This window comes from Aythya fuligula, chromosome 2 (assembly GCF_009819795.1).
Source record: "Aythya fuligula isolate bAytFul2 chromosome 2, bAytFul2.pri, whole genome shotgun sequence".
Taxonomy (NCBI): domain Eukaryota; kingdom Metazoa; phylum Chordata; class Aves; order Anseriformes; family Anatidae; genus Aythya; species Aythya fuligula.
The window spans coordinates 136,351,654-136,365,455 of record NC_045560.1 but is presented as its reverse complement, the minus strand read 5'-3'; the positions used below and the strand labels follow the sequence as shown (position 1 = coordinate 136,365,455).

At 39.5% G+C, this 13,802-nt stretch overlaps 1 protein-coding gene across 1 annotated transcript in view; it reads right to left on the bottom strand.

Annotated features, from left to right (window-relative positions):
• The window catches only part of CPQ (carboxypeptidase Q), a 154,814-nt gene that overhangs the window by 92,136 nt on the left and 48,876 nt on the right, over positions 1–13,802 (bottom strand). The window contains exon 4 of the mRNA XM_032181425.1: positions 9,406–9,613. Within this exon, the coding sequence (XP_032037316.1) occupies positions 9,406–9,613 (208 nt within the window). The remainder of the gene's footprint in view (positions 1–9,405; positions 9,614–13,802) is intronic.

The window sequence follows — 13,802 nt, the reverse complement described above, 5'->3', positions numbered from 1 at the left end:
TAATATGAGTACTGGGAACTCCCAGAATTTGTATGCTAAAGGTGAATATCTAACCATGAATAACTTTCCTGGAAAAAAAAAAAAAGTAAGTAAAGATATAAATTTTTTTTTTATTTTGATTTTTGTATTTGAAAAATCACGTAAGTGTGGTACTTATTTAAGATGTTTTTTAACTAATTCATATGTTTACACTTCCATTTCCAGTTTGCACTTTGTCAGTGTAGGATCTCAGTCCTAATCACAGAAAGCAGTTAACTTTTCTGACTAGTATGATTGAAAGGAGTCAGAATCACAGAACAGCTGAGGCTGGCAGGGCCCTCTGGAGCCAGCCGGTGCCACCCGTGCCCAAGCAGGGACGCCCAGAGCAGGGTGCCCAGCACCACGTCCAGGCAGCTGCTGAAGGGCTCCAAGGAGGAGACCCCACAGCCTCTGGGCAGCCTGTGCCAGGGCTCCATCACCCACACAGCATAGAAGGGCTCCTGGTGCTCAGGGGGAGCCTCCTGGGGGCCAGGTTGTGCCCAGGGCCTCCTGTCCTGGCACTGGGCACCACTGCACACAGCCTGGCTCCATCCTCTCTGCACCCTCCCCTCAGGGATGTACAGACAGTGATGAGATCCCCTGCACCTCCTCTTCTCCAGGCTGAGCAGTCCCAGCTCTCAGCCTCTCCTCAGAGAGCTGCTCAGGCCCTTCATCTTCTCCAGGCATGCAGCAGCAGTTCCCACACAGCCTGTGGAGAGGCCCCTGGTGGAGCAGGCTGTCCCCCTGCAGCCCATGGGTCCCACATGGAGCAGATCTCCACGCTGCAGCCCATGGAGGAGCCCCCGGTGGAGCAGGTGGATGTGGCCTGGAGGAGGCTGCGGCCCATGAAGAGCCCCTGCAGGAGCATTTTTGTCAATAATTTTCTTTTACCTGTTAAAATGAATTAGAAGTATATTTGTTCTCAATGAAATTCTAGATAACTTGCATATTACTTCATGATATATTGTTGGTACAAGTACCGACCGACAGCAACTGAGAAACTCTATAAACAAAACTTGTTCTTTGACATAATTAAGATTTTATACCAGCCTTACAAGATCTTTAACATTTCATACACAATCAGTTTGAATAAACCTTACTGGTATAATGTGCTTTACAATTATTTTTGCTTTGACAAACCACAATACATGATTTTTCATTGTTGTGCCTACAATGTACAATAAAGCTACAGTGCAAAGTGCAAGGCCTTTAACATCTTAGAAGCCTGAAATACTCTTTTTAGGCTGATGAAACTGTATAAAGAACTGTGTAACAATGGTTTAAAATAATAAGAATGAATGATAGCTGAATTTTGAAGCACATACTAGTGAGGCAAACCAAGGAGTTGAATATAATTCTCTTAAAGAGCCCAGCAACCGTGGTCAGCCCATCATTTTCACCATGTGTACTTCTTGTTCTTATAAAGTGCAAATGTGAAGCCTGAAATCCTAACAAGTGAATTCTCAGTATGTGAAGTCTACCCACACTGTTGCAGCTAGTTCAATGTTTCTCAAGCATACCATGTCTGTGTCCATCAAAACTATGAACCCTATATAACCGAGTAATCATTTCTCTCAGCTGCTGTGACCACACATTTCTTGTCATAACACCTCTCCCATTGAACTACTTTGGTCAACATTTCAATGTGACTGACCAAGTTATTTCCCACTTTCACCTCAGCCCTGGCCTGAACATTTTAGATTTTACTGCTTTCAGTGTTTCTCCTCTACTTCAGTGACAATGCTAGGTCCATCAACCAGATCTTCCTCCACATTGGTACCATGTGTTGGAACCTCTGAATCTACACTGAACAGATCATCCAACCCACATGTTTTTAGACATGCAGTTTTCCATTAGACTTGCGTGGAAAACATGTAAATTTTTTAGCACTGCATTCATCTCCTGGACTGCAGACTCACTAGGACATGAAACTGTCTTGGTAGTCCTCCTTCTCTTGTACAAGGTGTAGCACACTGTCTGCACCTAACAAATATAAGCGTATTACTACACTTATTTGACTACTCCTGTAATGAACAGATGTTTTTACACTAATCCTTGACACCTGGCACTAGCATTTCTGGCACCTACTTATTCATAATGAAAAGTACAATATAGTTTCTTTCCTTCTTCCTCCTCAATACTGTGTGGTGTTTTTTTTTTTTTTTTTTACTTCATGCCTCAGGCCAGTACTACATCTGCCAAACCCAGGACTACCCTTTAGATACTCTTGTGTATTAGAATGCAAGAAGGATCCAATGCAATTTTAGAAGATAACTTTTTCAATGTGGATAAGAAAAAAGAAGTTTTCACAATCATTCTCTAAACCCTGCGTGTATTTGTAAATTATTACTGAAATAAAATCCCATAGTAATTCTTCTAACTGCTGTGTGGGAGTAGAGACAAAGGAATGGGTAGGAAGAAAAAAATATTACAGTGTATCTGCTTATACTGGTATCATCAAAAGGACTACAAAACTGTGTGCTTAGATAAATTTGCTAGCCCACAGAACAAGCAACCTAAATGTTACATTTTAATTTCTAGTGTCACAATTTAGTAGGTTGCAGTTGAGGAAGCAGAGTAGCTAAAACCCATGCTTAGATTACTGTACAGAGCAAAGGCCTGACAAGGGGTTTTGGGAAGCATTCAGCTCTTCCAGGCTCCAATTGATTCTGGTGAAGAAGGCACTGCAGGAACCTAGACCATAACCAGGTGCCTAGCAGCAGGTCGACTTAGTCCATTTTAAGAAGGTCCTGCTCTCACTAGACACTGGCAGTGAAGGCAATTAAGGCTAACATTGTTCCTTCAGGAAGGTGATCGTTTCCCTGTACTCAGCTCTGGTGAGACCACACCTCGAGTACTGTGCTCAGTTTTAGGTCCCTCAGTACAAGAAGGACATCAGGGCCTTGGAACATGTCCAGAGAAGGGCTACAAAGCTAGTGAGGGGTCTGGAGCACAAGTCCTGTGAGGAGTGGCTGAGGGAACTGGGGGTGTTCAGTCTGGAGAAGACAAGGCTCGGGGCAGACCTTATTGCTCTCTATAGATACCTGAAAGGAAGGTGTGGGGAGCTGGGGGTCAGCCTCTTCTCACAGCTCTAGAGGGAATGGCCCCAGGGGAGGTTCAGGTTGGAAATGAGGAGACATTTCTGCTCAGAAAGAGCAGCCAGGCACTGGAACGGGTTGCCCAGGGAGGTGGTGGAGTCACCGTCCATGGGGGTGCTCAAAGAGAGGTTGGACCTGGTGCTCAGGGACATGGTTCAGTGGGTGACATTGGTGGTAGGGGGGTGGTTGGAGCAGATGATCTTGGAGGTCTTGTATAACCCTAATGATTCTATGATTCTAAGACCCTCTCAAAGATCCGTAGTGATGGCTGACCAGGCCCTTTTCCCTATTCTCAGCTCCCTGTTTGTAGATGCGGTCTAGTCGTTTTGGTAACGTCTGAACATTACAAAGATCACATTGCACTGGTGAATGTGAACTGCTGCCTTCCAGCAAAACTGTCAGAAGAATCTTTTTTTAAAAAATGTAAGCCACTTTGAATCTTTCGTCCACATACACACATTCACTTGTTCCACTGATATTTCAAACACAATCTAAAGTGGTACAATGTTTTTTTGACCACTGCCTCTTAACAACATCAGTCACGTCCATACAAATTACCTGTAAGATGTATTTGTTGCATACATAGATAAGGAGATTTCTAGAAGAAATGCCTACTTAAATGCTTACTGCTCATTCAGAATCCAAAGAAAAACTACTGCCAAGTTCTCCCCAGAAGAATTAAATGCTTTTAGTTAGCTTTTGGGTTTTAAATGGGCAATTCAAGTTTTAGAAGATTTGGCAATCTCTATACACCACAAAATTTAGCATGCACTTTAGACTTACAATTTTGTAGGCCTTCCAGCAGATTGAACAAAGAAAACATCTGGAAAATTGTGAGGTTACAAAGAAAAGTCTTCCTCCATATCAGTTTCACATTAATTTACCTGTTTTAACCATGACAAGACCTCTGTTTAAGAACAAGTGATGGCAGTATTGCCACTCCTGGAAGCCACGCCATAAAAACTATCCCCCAAATAATAGTACAAAGTCCTGTTACTAATAAAACACGCACACAAACATATATAGGGTACTATTTCTTTCAGCAAATACTGACCCAAAGTTTTCAAAGAAAATATAACATTTCCTAACAATGGCAATGTTTCTTCTTCACCCTTTCTCTGGTTTCTTTTTCACTGTTTCTCTTTCATCTCCTTTCCCCCAGTACGCTATCATGAAGTAATGGGCTGGCACTCAGAAAAACCCAATCTCCATAACCATCTCTTGAATTCTGAGGGTAGCTGTGACAAGCATCAACTTACAGTCGCACAAGACAGCCTCACAGAAGTGAACTCACAAACCCTTCAACGTTTTGGAACGAACAGCAAAACAATCCACATGGAGAAAATGTGATAATGGAGCCATAACGTGATGGCACTAGGTTCTGAAAACATCTCTGCTCCAAACTCCATTGTATGCATGGTTTAGTCTGAGCATAGGGATATCTGGAAGCCACATCAAAGGGCTGATGGATAGACATTTTGTTAACATGTGTAGAACTGATGCCAGGCCATAAAACAACATTGTACTGAGTATTACACATCTTTAGAGAAGCATTTTTTTTTCCTATTTCTTTTTTTCTTCTTTTTTTCTTTTTGGGATGAGGGGAGTGGGGAAGAGGTCTACAAATTATTTCTTTCCTTATGTGCATGAATGCCTAACAGACTCAGAAGCCTGGACATTTTTCATGTTCTCTTGTTCCCTGGAGTTTTGCCCAGTATCATAAATTCCAAGACAGGGCTGATTTTTGAAATAGGGAAAGGAAGAAGAATGAAAAAGTAAATATGCTGCTATTTCTTTTGTAGAACAGATTCTGTTCCACCAATCACAAACTGAAAGAAAAATTCACAATCCATTACCTTAGCATCTCTCTTTCTCAGGTCACTCTTAGGACTTCTACTTTCAAAGTGCTGTCCAAACTTGGCACAGAACTACATCACATTTTTTCATGGTCTTTTATGCCCATGGTGTTCAAAATAGAGTCACTTTTCAAGCGGTACTTTTTGTAGATATGGCACTCCATAAAAACAGGAGGCAAGAAAGCAGTGCAGAATTCCTGGAACAGCTATTCAGGATTCTAAAAAAGCCACTCACAAGCCCCCCTTTTTGTGCTCTACAGTATTTATGCTAGATCACAGAATAATGAGCACCGATTAAAGGTATGTACTTTGTAGGGCGCTTAGGAAACAGTTTTCCCATCACTTAGTAACTGTAAGATAAGTAAAACAGCACTGCACACCAAGAAATACGCAGTACGGAAAGATACTGAAAGTCAGGATTATAGATGAATTATATCTTTATCCACTTTGATACCTTTGCAGTTAATCAAATATTTTGTGGTTCAGTGTTTGGCACATTAGGTACATTGAAGCCAGACTAACAAGAAACAGCCACTATTTATATCATTTCCCCAGAGATGGGAATGGTTGCTTCTGCACTTTAAGACCAATCGTGTTACATCTGTACTAAACAGAAAAGACAAACATGTTTTACTGCCAGCTCTGCCTGAATTTCAAATGAAAACCACACTAGTTAACTTGTGAATTTCTCAGTCAGCCAGTCTCCAGTGTCAGCTTACACAGTTTATACAAAACATCTCACCAGTACACAAGGCAGTACAAAAGGATGCTAGCAGCATTGTCCCAGGTTCAACGATGTGCTTCAAAAACTCCTTTCCCAAAACAAAAGTCAGGAACAGGCTGCAAATGGATCTCCTCTGCAATAGCCTGGAACTGAGGAGGCTCTGCTACCATATTTTTTCATTTCACAAACTCTTTGGCTCAACTCTCAGGAGTCGTACAGGCTGAAATATGTTAAGTCCCACAACCCACAGGTTTTCCACTCTTGCTGCTGTCCTAAGCACCGTGAGAATGAGATTCCAAGCTCAGGAAGGTTGCCAGGGCATCAAGTCATAGCATGTTTGTTCTCACTGTTTCGAACTACTTGTATGTAGAAAAGCTTGATCTTGAATTCATTATCTTGTGAGCACAGGCTCACCTCCTTTGGGCATTTAAAGGGATTCAGGCTTCAGCGGGCACTAAACAAGCACCTCAGGAGTGACAGTGAGGACGTTGGATGTCTCTGCTCAGAACACGAAGTCATGCCCACTGTGACTTTATGGGTGCTGTCTGGGGAAAGCAGTGCTTCCTTGACATAGAAAGGATAATACAAGGAGAAATAGAACAGAGACACTGATGAGATGGGGGACTTTACTGGCAGCGTGATAAAGTGCACTTACTTTTACTCTTCAGATTTTTTATACACCCCTTAAAAACTTGGTAGTGCAAAGTTGCAGCTTATGGTAGGTTTCAAAGTACATTTATCTTAGTTGGAGCAACTGATGCTGAAGCACTTGTTTACTGCTACTGGCTGGCCACATTGGAACGGAGAAATTGATGTTGAAGCATTTGTTTACTGCTGCTGGCTGGCCAAACAGAAAGGATATATATCAGAGGAGAAACTTGAAGTACCTCTGGTTTAACTGTTCAGCCAACTCTTACTGGGAGCAGAGTTTCCTCAAAAAGCAACAGGACACCTGCACTCAAGTCATGTCAATTGGTTTTGAAGGTGCACACGTTCCTGAGAGCTTGATGCTTCCACAAAGCAGTAATTAGATTTCTTTTATTGCTTTAAGTTATTCAGAACTGTAGATGCATTAAAGTTAAGCACAGGAGCCTAAATAGAGGTCTGCAAGTTCAGCAATTCCACCAGCTGTCATGATAACAAACGTTTCTTGCAGTTGCAAAAAAAAAGCACGTATTACAAAAGTTCAAGAACACTGAGTCTAAAATACAGTAAATTTGTAGGAAAATATGTCAAAAGTATTTCAACTTTATTTTCTGTTTTCAATAACATTTAGACCTCTCCCTCTTCCCTCCACTGTCAAATACAATATGTAAAAAAAAAAAAAAAAAAAAAACAAACAAACAAAAAACAAATGGAAAAAAGACTTAAAAAGGAGACACCAAACTGGTCATGCTGCAAGAGCAGTCAAATAATAACAACAATCAACTCCACTTGCAACAGATCGAATTTGCAGACAATTATGGTTTCGGTTCTTGGTGATTACGTTTAATAAACATGCAAAAATCTCACAGGAGGCATTAATGAATTATTTATAACCCAGGCAGTATATTAACTTCCAGTCAATACACAGACAAGTACAAACGTTCCTAACGTGCAGTTACATCGAGAACCGTGTCACTTCTCACCAGACTCCATCTGCATTTCATGGCGACCCTCGTTTTCCATTATATTTCAGGGTTTTTTACTTATAATTAGCTGTGATATCTGTGATCGTGTTTCACAGACTGCAGCCTAATTTGCAACTCTCTGACTTCAGACCTTTGTAATAGCTATTCCACCCGCTGCTAATTTCTCACCCCGAGTTCAGAGATCCAGATTAGCTTTTGTTTCAGTTTAAACCTTAAATTGAAATTTTGGCCCACGGAAACAGCACCTTTCTCTTCTGCTGGACTTGTAACGCATTTCCAAACACTCTGGTATAAAGGACATTGTAAGAGTTTTGGGTCTGCAGTGTATTTTATTGTCCAAATAGTTAGATGGTTCCAATTTTTAATGGAGTAACAAAGTGGAATTAGCGTGCTGAAGCACCTATTAAGGTTCCGAGAGGAACTGAGTACTATAAAAAACTAAACATTCACTTGTTTTATTTTTCTGTTTCTTGGTTACTTTTTCAAAGTGTGTACGCTACCACTCCCATTAACATCAGCAGGGGGCTTGTAAATAAGCCTTTACCCAGTGTTTCAAAAACCTGAGCTTCTCAGAGTAAGAAGTGAAGCGGTCACCATCCATTTCAGCACTTAAAGAAGCACAGTCAGATAGCAAAGGGAAAATAAAATGCATGCAAGCATCTTTAAGCATACTTGAAGGTTACATTTGGACATTTTATAATCTGAGTTGAAATGCCGTAATTTTGAAATCCACCAAATTCAGGGAAGATAGCATGTTAGCTGATCAGAAGCATTACTAAAAACTTCAGATGACATATCATTAAATTAGCTGTTCCCTTCTTTAAAAGTTAGGGCACCATCTTTAACTCAGTCCACGTGTTTCATAAAGCTAAACCAATCAACCACAAATGATTATTACTTTTTTTTTCCTTGCCCAGCGATCAAGCTGCTGAAATTGTGCATTTGTGCTAACACCAAGGATTTTGAGACCTCACAAGCCACAGCCACAGGATTTCTATTTCGGAACAGGTAAAACCCTTGTAAGAACTACGGCTGGTTTAAAGGACGGAGATATTCATTCTGATTTTCCATTGAAGCTAGAAAACTAAAATGGTTACAAAAAAAAAAAAAAAAAAGAATTATGGCTCAGTAGATATACTTTAGCAACAATCCCTAGTGCTGCTGTGAGTGAGGCTGCATCAGCATTTTCTTGATATACCACACTGCCAGAAAATTCATTCTGTCTTGTAAGCTGACATAGAAGACCGCATATTAGAACAAGTCCTCCAGCACAACAAATTTAGTCTGCATGATTTTTGGCCACAAAATTGGAAGAAAAGAGAAAGCAAGAAGAAAGTCTTAAAATGGAAACGAGCAATTTAGGATTAACCAGTGTTCAAACAGAATTTGTAGCTACTTTTTAGTGTTGATGGCTTATTGCTCCAACCTGACATGCATACAATTCCAGCTAAATGCAGCAATGGCCTGCATAAGAAAAAAAATATTAAAAAAAAAAAAGTTAAACTGACATTCTGTATTCACTTTTACAGTTGAAGAAAAACTCGGGCAAACAATTTTATTTCCAGACAGCAGAATCTGGCTTATTTGGCTGATAAAGAAACTGTTTGTAGATTATAAACAGAACAACATGCAAACTCAGAGCAAAAATTCTTCTGGTAACCATAACTTTCTTTTAGTTATTAAGAATAATAACTGTATTGTTACAGTGCTAGGATTTCACTTCTGCTTCCATACATGCTCTGTGGCATCTGTGCAGATGGCACTAGTTAATGCGAGCTTTAAGCTACGGAAACAATGTAGGAGGTTAAATTGTGTACAATTTCATTGAGTTTCCTGTTCTTCGAATACAATAATTCTTACAAGTCTTGTAAAATAGTACATCAGTACATCCCAGTACATCAGGACCGAGCCTGATTGTTGCAAACCTGCTACCTGGCAAAGAATGAAATGCTGAGATATCTGAAATGAGGAAGAATAAGTGACTAAGAGGTGCTCATTTCTTAAAAAGTGATGTTCTCTGGGTTTGTTTCATATTTTTTAAGAGCAAAATAAGTTTCTTCTCATATATTCTCACTCACCTGCTCTGGGTACTTGTTTCCAACTATCTCTGCCACAGTGTTGAAAGAAGGAGCGTCTGGGTAGGTCCTGGCCCCCATCTTCAGGTACACAACAATCTTAGTGCCCCGCAAAGCCATCCGTGACATCATTTCAGCATCTTCCACAGAGATACAAGCAGTGGGAATCCGGGGTACACCAGACTGATAATTCTGCCACCCGGTATGTGGGCTACAGAGAAGAAAAATAAAAATATAGTGTTAACAGCTTAGCTTGTAACTTATTATCATCAATGTAGAATTTTTAAAAAGCATACTGCCAGCCCCAAGCATACCTTCAAAAGGAATACAGTTATTATGTGGAAATAAATCTTTTGATAGAATACCTGAATTGTTTTTAATACTAATTGGTATATCTGACTGTCACCAATCTGTATGCCTGGGAAATTACTCTGTGTCAGCACTATTTAGATCAACATTATGCTTTGACACTACAATAGTCAGTCCTCTGATAGCACACTTCCTTCGCTGCTTCATCAGGAAGAAAAAACAAAAAGTCAGTAAATGAGCAAAAGTAAGTGTAAGTGCATTTTTTTCCTATGACAAGTAATGAAATTAAAGTTCACTACTTCATTTATTTCAATTATCAGACTAGCTATCTAAAACACACCTATTTTGAAGAGCACCAATATGACAGACTTCAGAAAAAAAAAAGACAACGAGACCACAAACAAAACATATGCTTCCTCATTCTCTACACACTTGAGACTCCAACCACTAACTGTTGATGAAATAAATGAAATTAAAAAGAAAAATCAGTGAACTTTAAACAAATTACACACAAATGAAGAAAAACATGCATTGCTAGACAAAAAGGCCTCAGTCTCTTAAGCATAGGAATAGCTGTGTCTTATGGAGATGAAATTTTAAAAGAAATCAAAAAGAAAAAACCAACAACTTAACACACAAGTTCCTTAATAAGTTCCTCCAAGTTTTTTTGTTTGTTTTTGTTTTGTTTTTCACATTTAGCCATTATTTATCTATTTCTTATTTTCTGGTGCCTGGGTTGAGATTTTTAGAGCAGATTTGCAGAAAAACTGTATGCAGGAAAAAAGAAAGAAATCAGGATGTAGACGTATGCCCAAATTCCTGATATTAAACCATTCCTGTCCTTCTCTTCCCTCTCATAAATTGGGACCACCACTCCTTGCTTCAGAGCCTGTGATGAGGACAGACTCCGAGAACACCTGAGAACCAAGTTTCCAATATACATAAAATACCCACTCATGTCAAGGCTTCCTCAGTACCCTTATGAATACTTCATTTATCTCAGTTACTAAATAATGACCATCAGTGAAATGTCTGTGGAATTAAGTTTCCAAAAGTAATTTCTATATTTCTTTTACCTACCTTTACCTACATGTTACCTACAAAGGAAGGCTAGTCGAAGCTCTCAAGCCAGATTACAGACATTCTTCACATTAGCTTTTACCATATATTAATTATATGTTATCCATATATTAATTATATGTTATCCATATATTAATTACAGCATGACTGAGGCTGGCAGGGACCTCTGGAGGCCATCTGGTCCCACCACCTGCTCAAGCAGGGACACCCAAAGCTGTTTGCCCAATACATGAAAATCTTCACCTATGAACCTACTTACAGCAGCAGACACATAATTTAACAGAATTAGACACTTATTTTTTAAAAAAGACATAGAAACATATTTTTACATATTTAAACAAACAAAATCAAAAAATCTGTGTTTTTTACATCTTCTAATCTAGAAAAAATACTTAATATCATAAGATATTAAGATATTAAGGAGGAGTTGTGCGGAGAGATGCACTTTCTAGGGATAATTGATTTGATAAAATGGGAGAGATTACTCAGTTCTAGTTGTTTAGAAGAATAAATCCTTATCTCAACAATATTAAAACATACTGTAATGAGTAACACAACCAGCAGATCAGATATACAAAAGCATTTATTTGAAAAGAAAATACTAAAAATCATGTACTGAGCTTCCATGGGAGCTGCCCCAGAACGTGGACAGATCTCTTTATTAGGTGGCAACAGCTTAAGAAGTTTTTGCTGCTTGCTGTTTATGTCTGAACCTCATAGGATGGCTGGAACCTCATCAGCTGTGCAGATGGGGTGACCAGAAGCTCACCTTTAAAATAACCAGGCTTCCCCAGCCTCCAGACAAACATCAAGGTTGGAAAAATCTCTTGTGCCATATAATCCTTCCTGAGCTGGATGCACTCACAGGGATTTACAAGTTCAGATCTTACATACCTTTTTCTTTCCCTTTGCCCCTGTAACAGTCCCCAGCCCTGGTGTTTAAACTACAACGATTTGTTGCATATGTTTAATATTTCTTTGAGTGTTTGGGGATATACATAGAATATAAACCATTAGACTTTCAAAAAAATAAATAAATAAAACAACACACTGGAAAAAACAACAACAACAACAACAAAAAACACAAAACCCACAATGTGACAATTTTATGTATTAATGTTCAGAAAAACCCTACATTTCAACAACTGCGCAGAAACAAGCACTTTCCACTCATTTTAAATGAACCCATTCACCTGTGTCTTCTGGCAAGATAATGGCTCAGTACTAACATGTTGTGGAACTGCTGAACTGCAGTAATTCAAGTTTTATCACCACCTGTATTGATTTCGTTTCTCCCGTTATTTCCCAGATGCTCAACAAAAGAACCCCCTAAAACTGTTGCTCCGATGTAAGGAGCAATTCCATTTCTTTCAGATGCTCGGTCCCAGTGCTCCACAGCAACTGTGAATAAAGCTTCTGCCAACTTCTGGAGATGCACGCATGCTAACATAACTCAAATGAATGGACTTTTGCAGGTAGAGCGTTTACTGTAGCTAGCACAAAAATTAAACCTTGAAGACAGCTGGTAGTCTCGTCTTTTTTATGCTCAAACCAGTCCTCTGCCAAGATTGCTATGGTAAACCCAAGTACCCAAATTATGAGATTTTGCCACAGGCAGGTAGAGCCAGCAATGTTCAGGTGATACCACGACATGAATGAATGAGCATCCAAGTGACTGTTACAAAAAGGAAAATAGACTCAGCATTACCACTGAAGTATCACAGGACTGTATATTCTTGCCAGAAGACCAATTCATATACTCTGATACTAGGAAACATCCATGGCAGGGACTGAGCATCTTGGGATATACCTCATTAAAGCCTACACGCATGCAAAACACACCATGTGTCCAGTATATCTACATATTAAATTGCTTAATAAAGTGTCAAAGAGTATACTAAGTAAATTACACCCTTTTTATGCAGAGATAACCAAAAACTTAACAGCTAGTGACCATATGATCATTACTGACCAAGACTTGAGCAAGAACTAGGCAAACAAACTAGAGAAGAAATGAGACCCTGTGTGTAAAAAGATGAAGAGGGACAGAGGCAGTCCTGCATCTGGCTCAGAACAGAGCAAAGAGCAAGTGATTTGGGAGAGAGAATTTGGGTAGCAGTGGACAAGGAAGATTTCTTTCACTGTGTCTCAACAAACATGACTGTGGATATTCTTTCTGAAGAAAAAGGATTGTACAAAAAATAATAATAATCAGACTTGCACTTTCCATTCCTTGCCCCCATTAAAAAAGAAAAGAAAGGAAAGCACCAGCTTGAAAGGGGGGTCACAAAGCAAACCTGACTCAGGATCATTGTTGGTCTTTGCAGTGTTTGTACCTGTGGGCAGGCACCATGCACCTTCAGTGTCTCCTACACACCTGGGGGTGATGCCGGCCTTTGGTGTTTCAAAAGTACACTGTCGTGATGCTGTCATCCTAAACTCATTTTGGAAAACATTAAGCGTAATTACATCATGTAATATTTAACATACCCATACTCTAATCCCATAGTTTGGTGTTCAGTAGTGGAGAGGAGGTTGGGCTTTTATGTCCCTTTTTATTTTATTTTATTTTTTAACAAAAGCACCTGTTCTTCAGATTTTAGATCTACTGGATTACCTCATCTCCGTGTTTAAACTGTTTAAAGAAATTGAACACATGGAGCAAGACTCGTTCTTTATAAACCTATTCATGGTAATAAAAAGTCATCATCATTCGGTCTTGACATTCCTATTCAACAGCTGTCAAGATTCAGATAAATAAAGCTGTTGGGTTTTGCTTCTGATAAACACTTGGATTTCACATCTTGGAAGGTATTTAAGAGAAGTATCACAGTACAAATAACAACAGCAGAGGAGAGGCTCCCACAAATAAAATATTCTCTCTGCTCAAGGTGCATGTCAAGTAAGCAGCACGAAACAGATGCGGTTTGCATCTTACAGGAAAGTGCAAAGGAGGGATAAGAACAGTCAAGAGGCTGCTAGCTAATTAGCTTCTCTTCCAAGTAAAATAA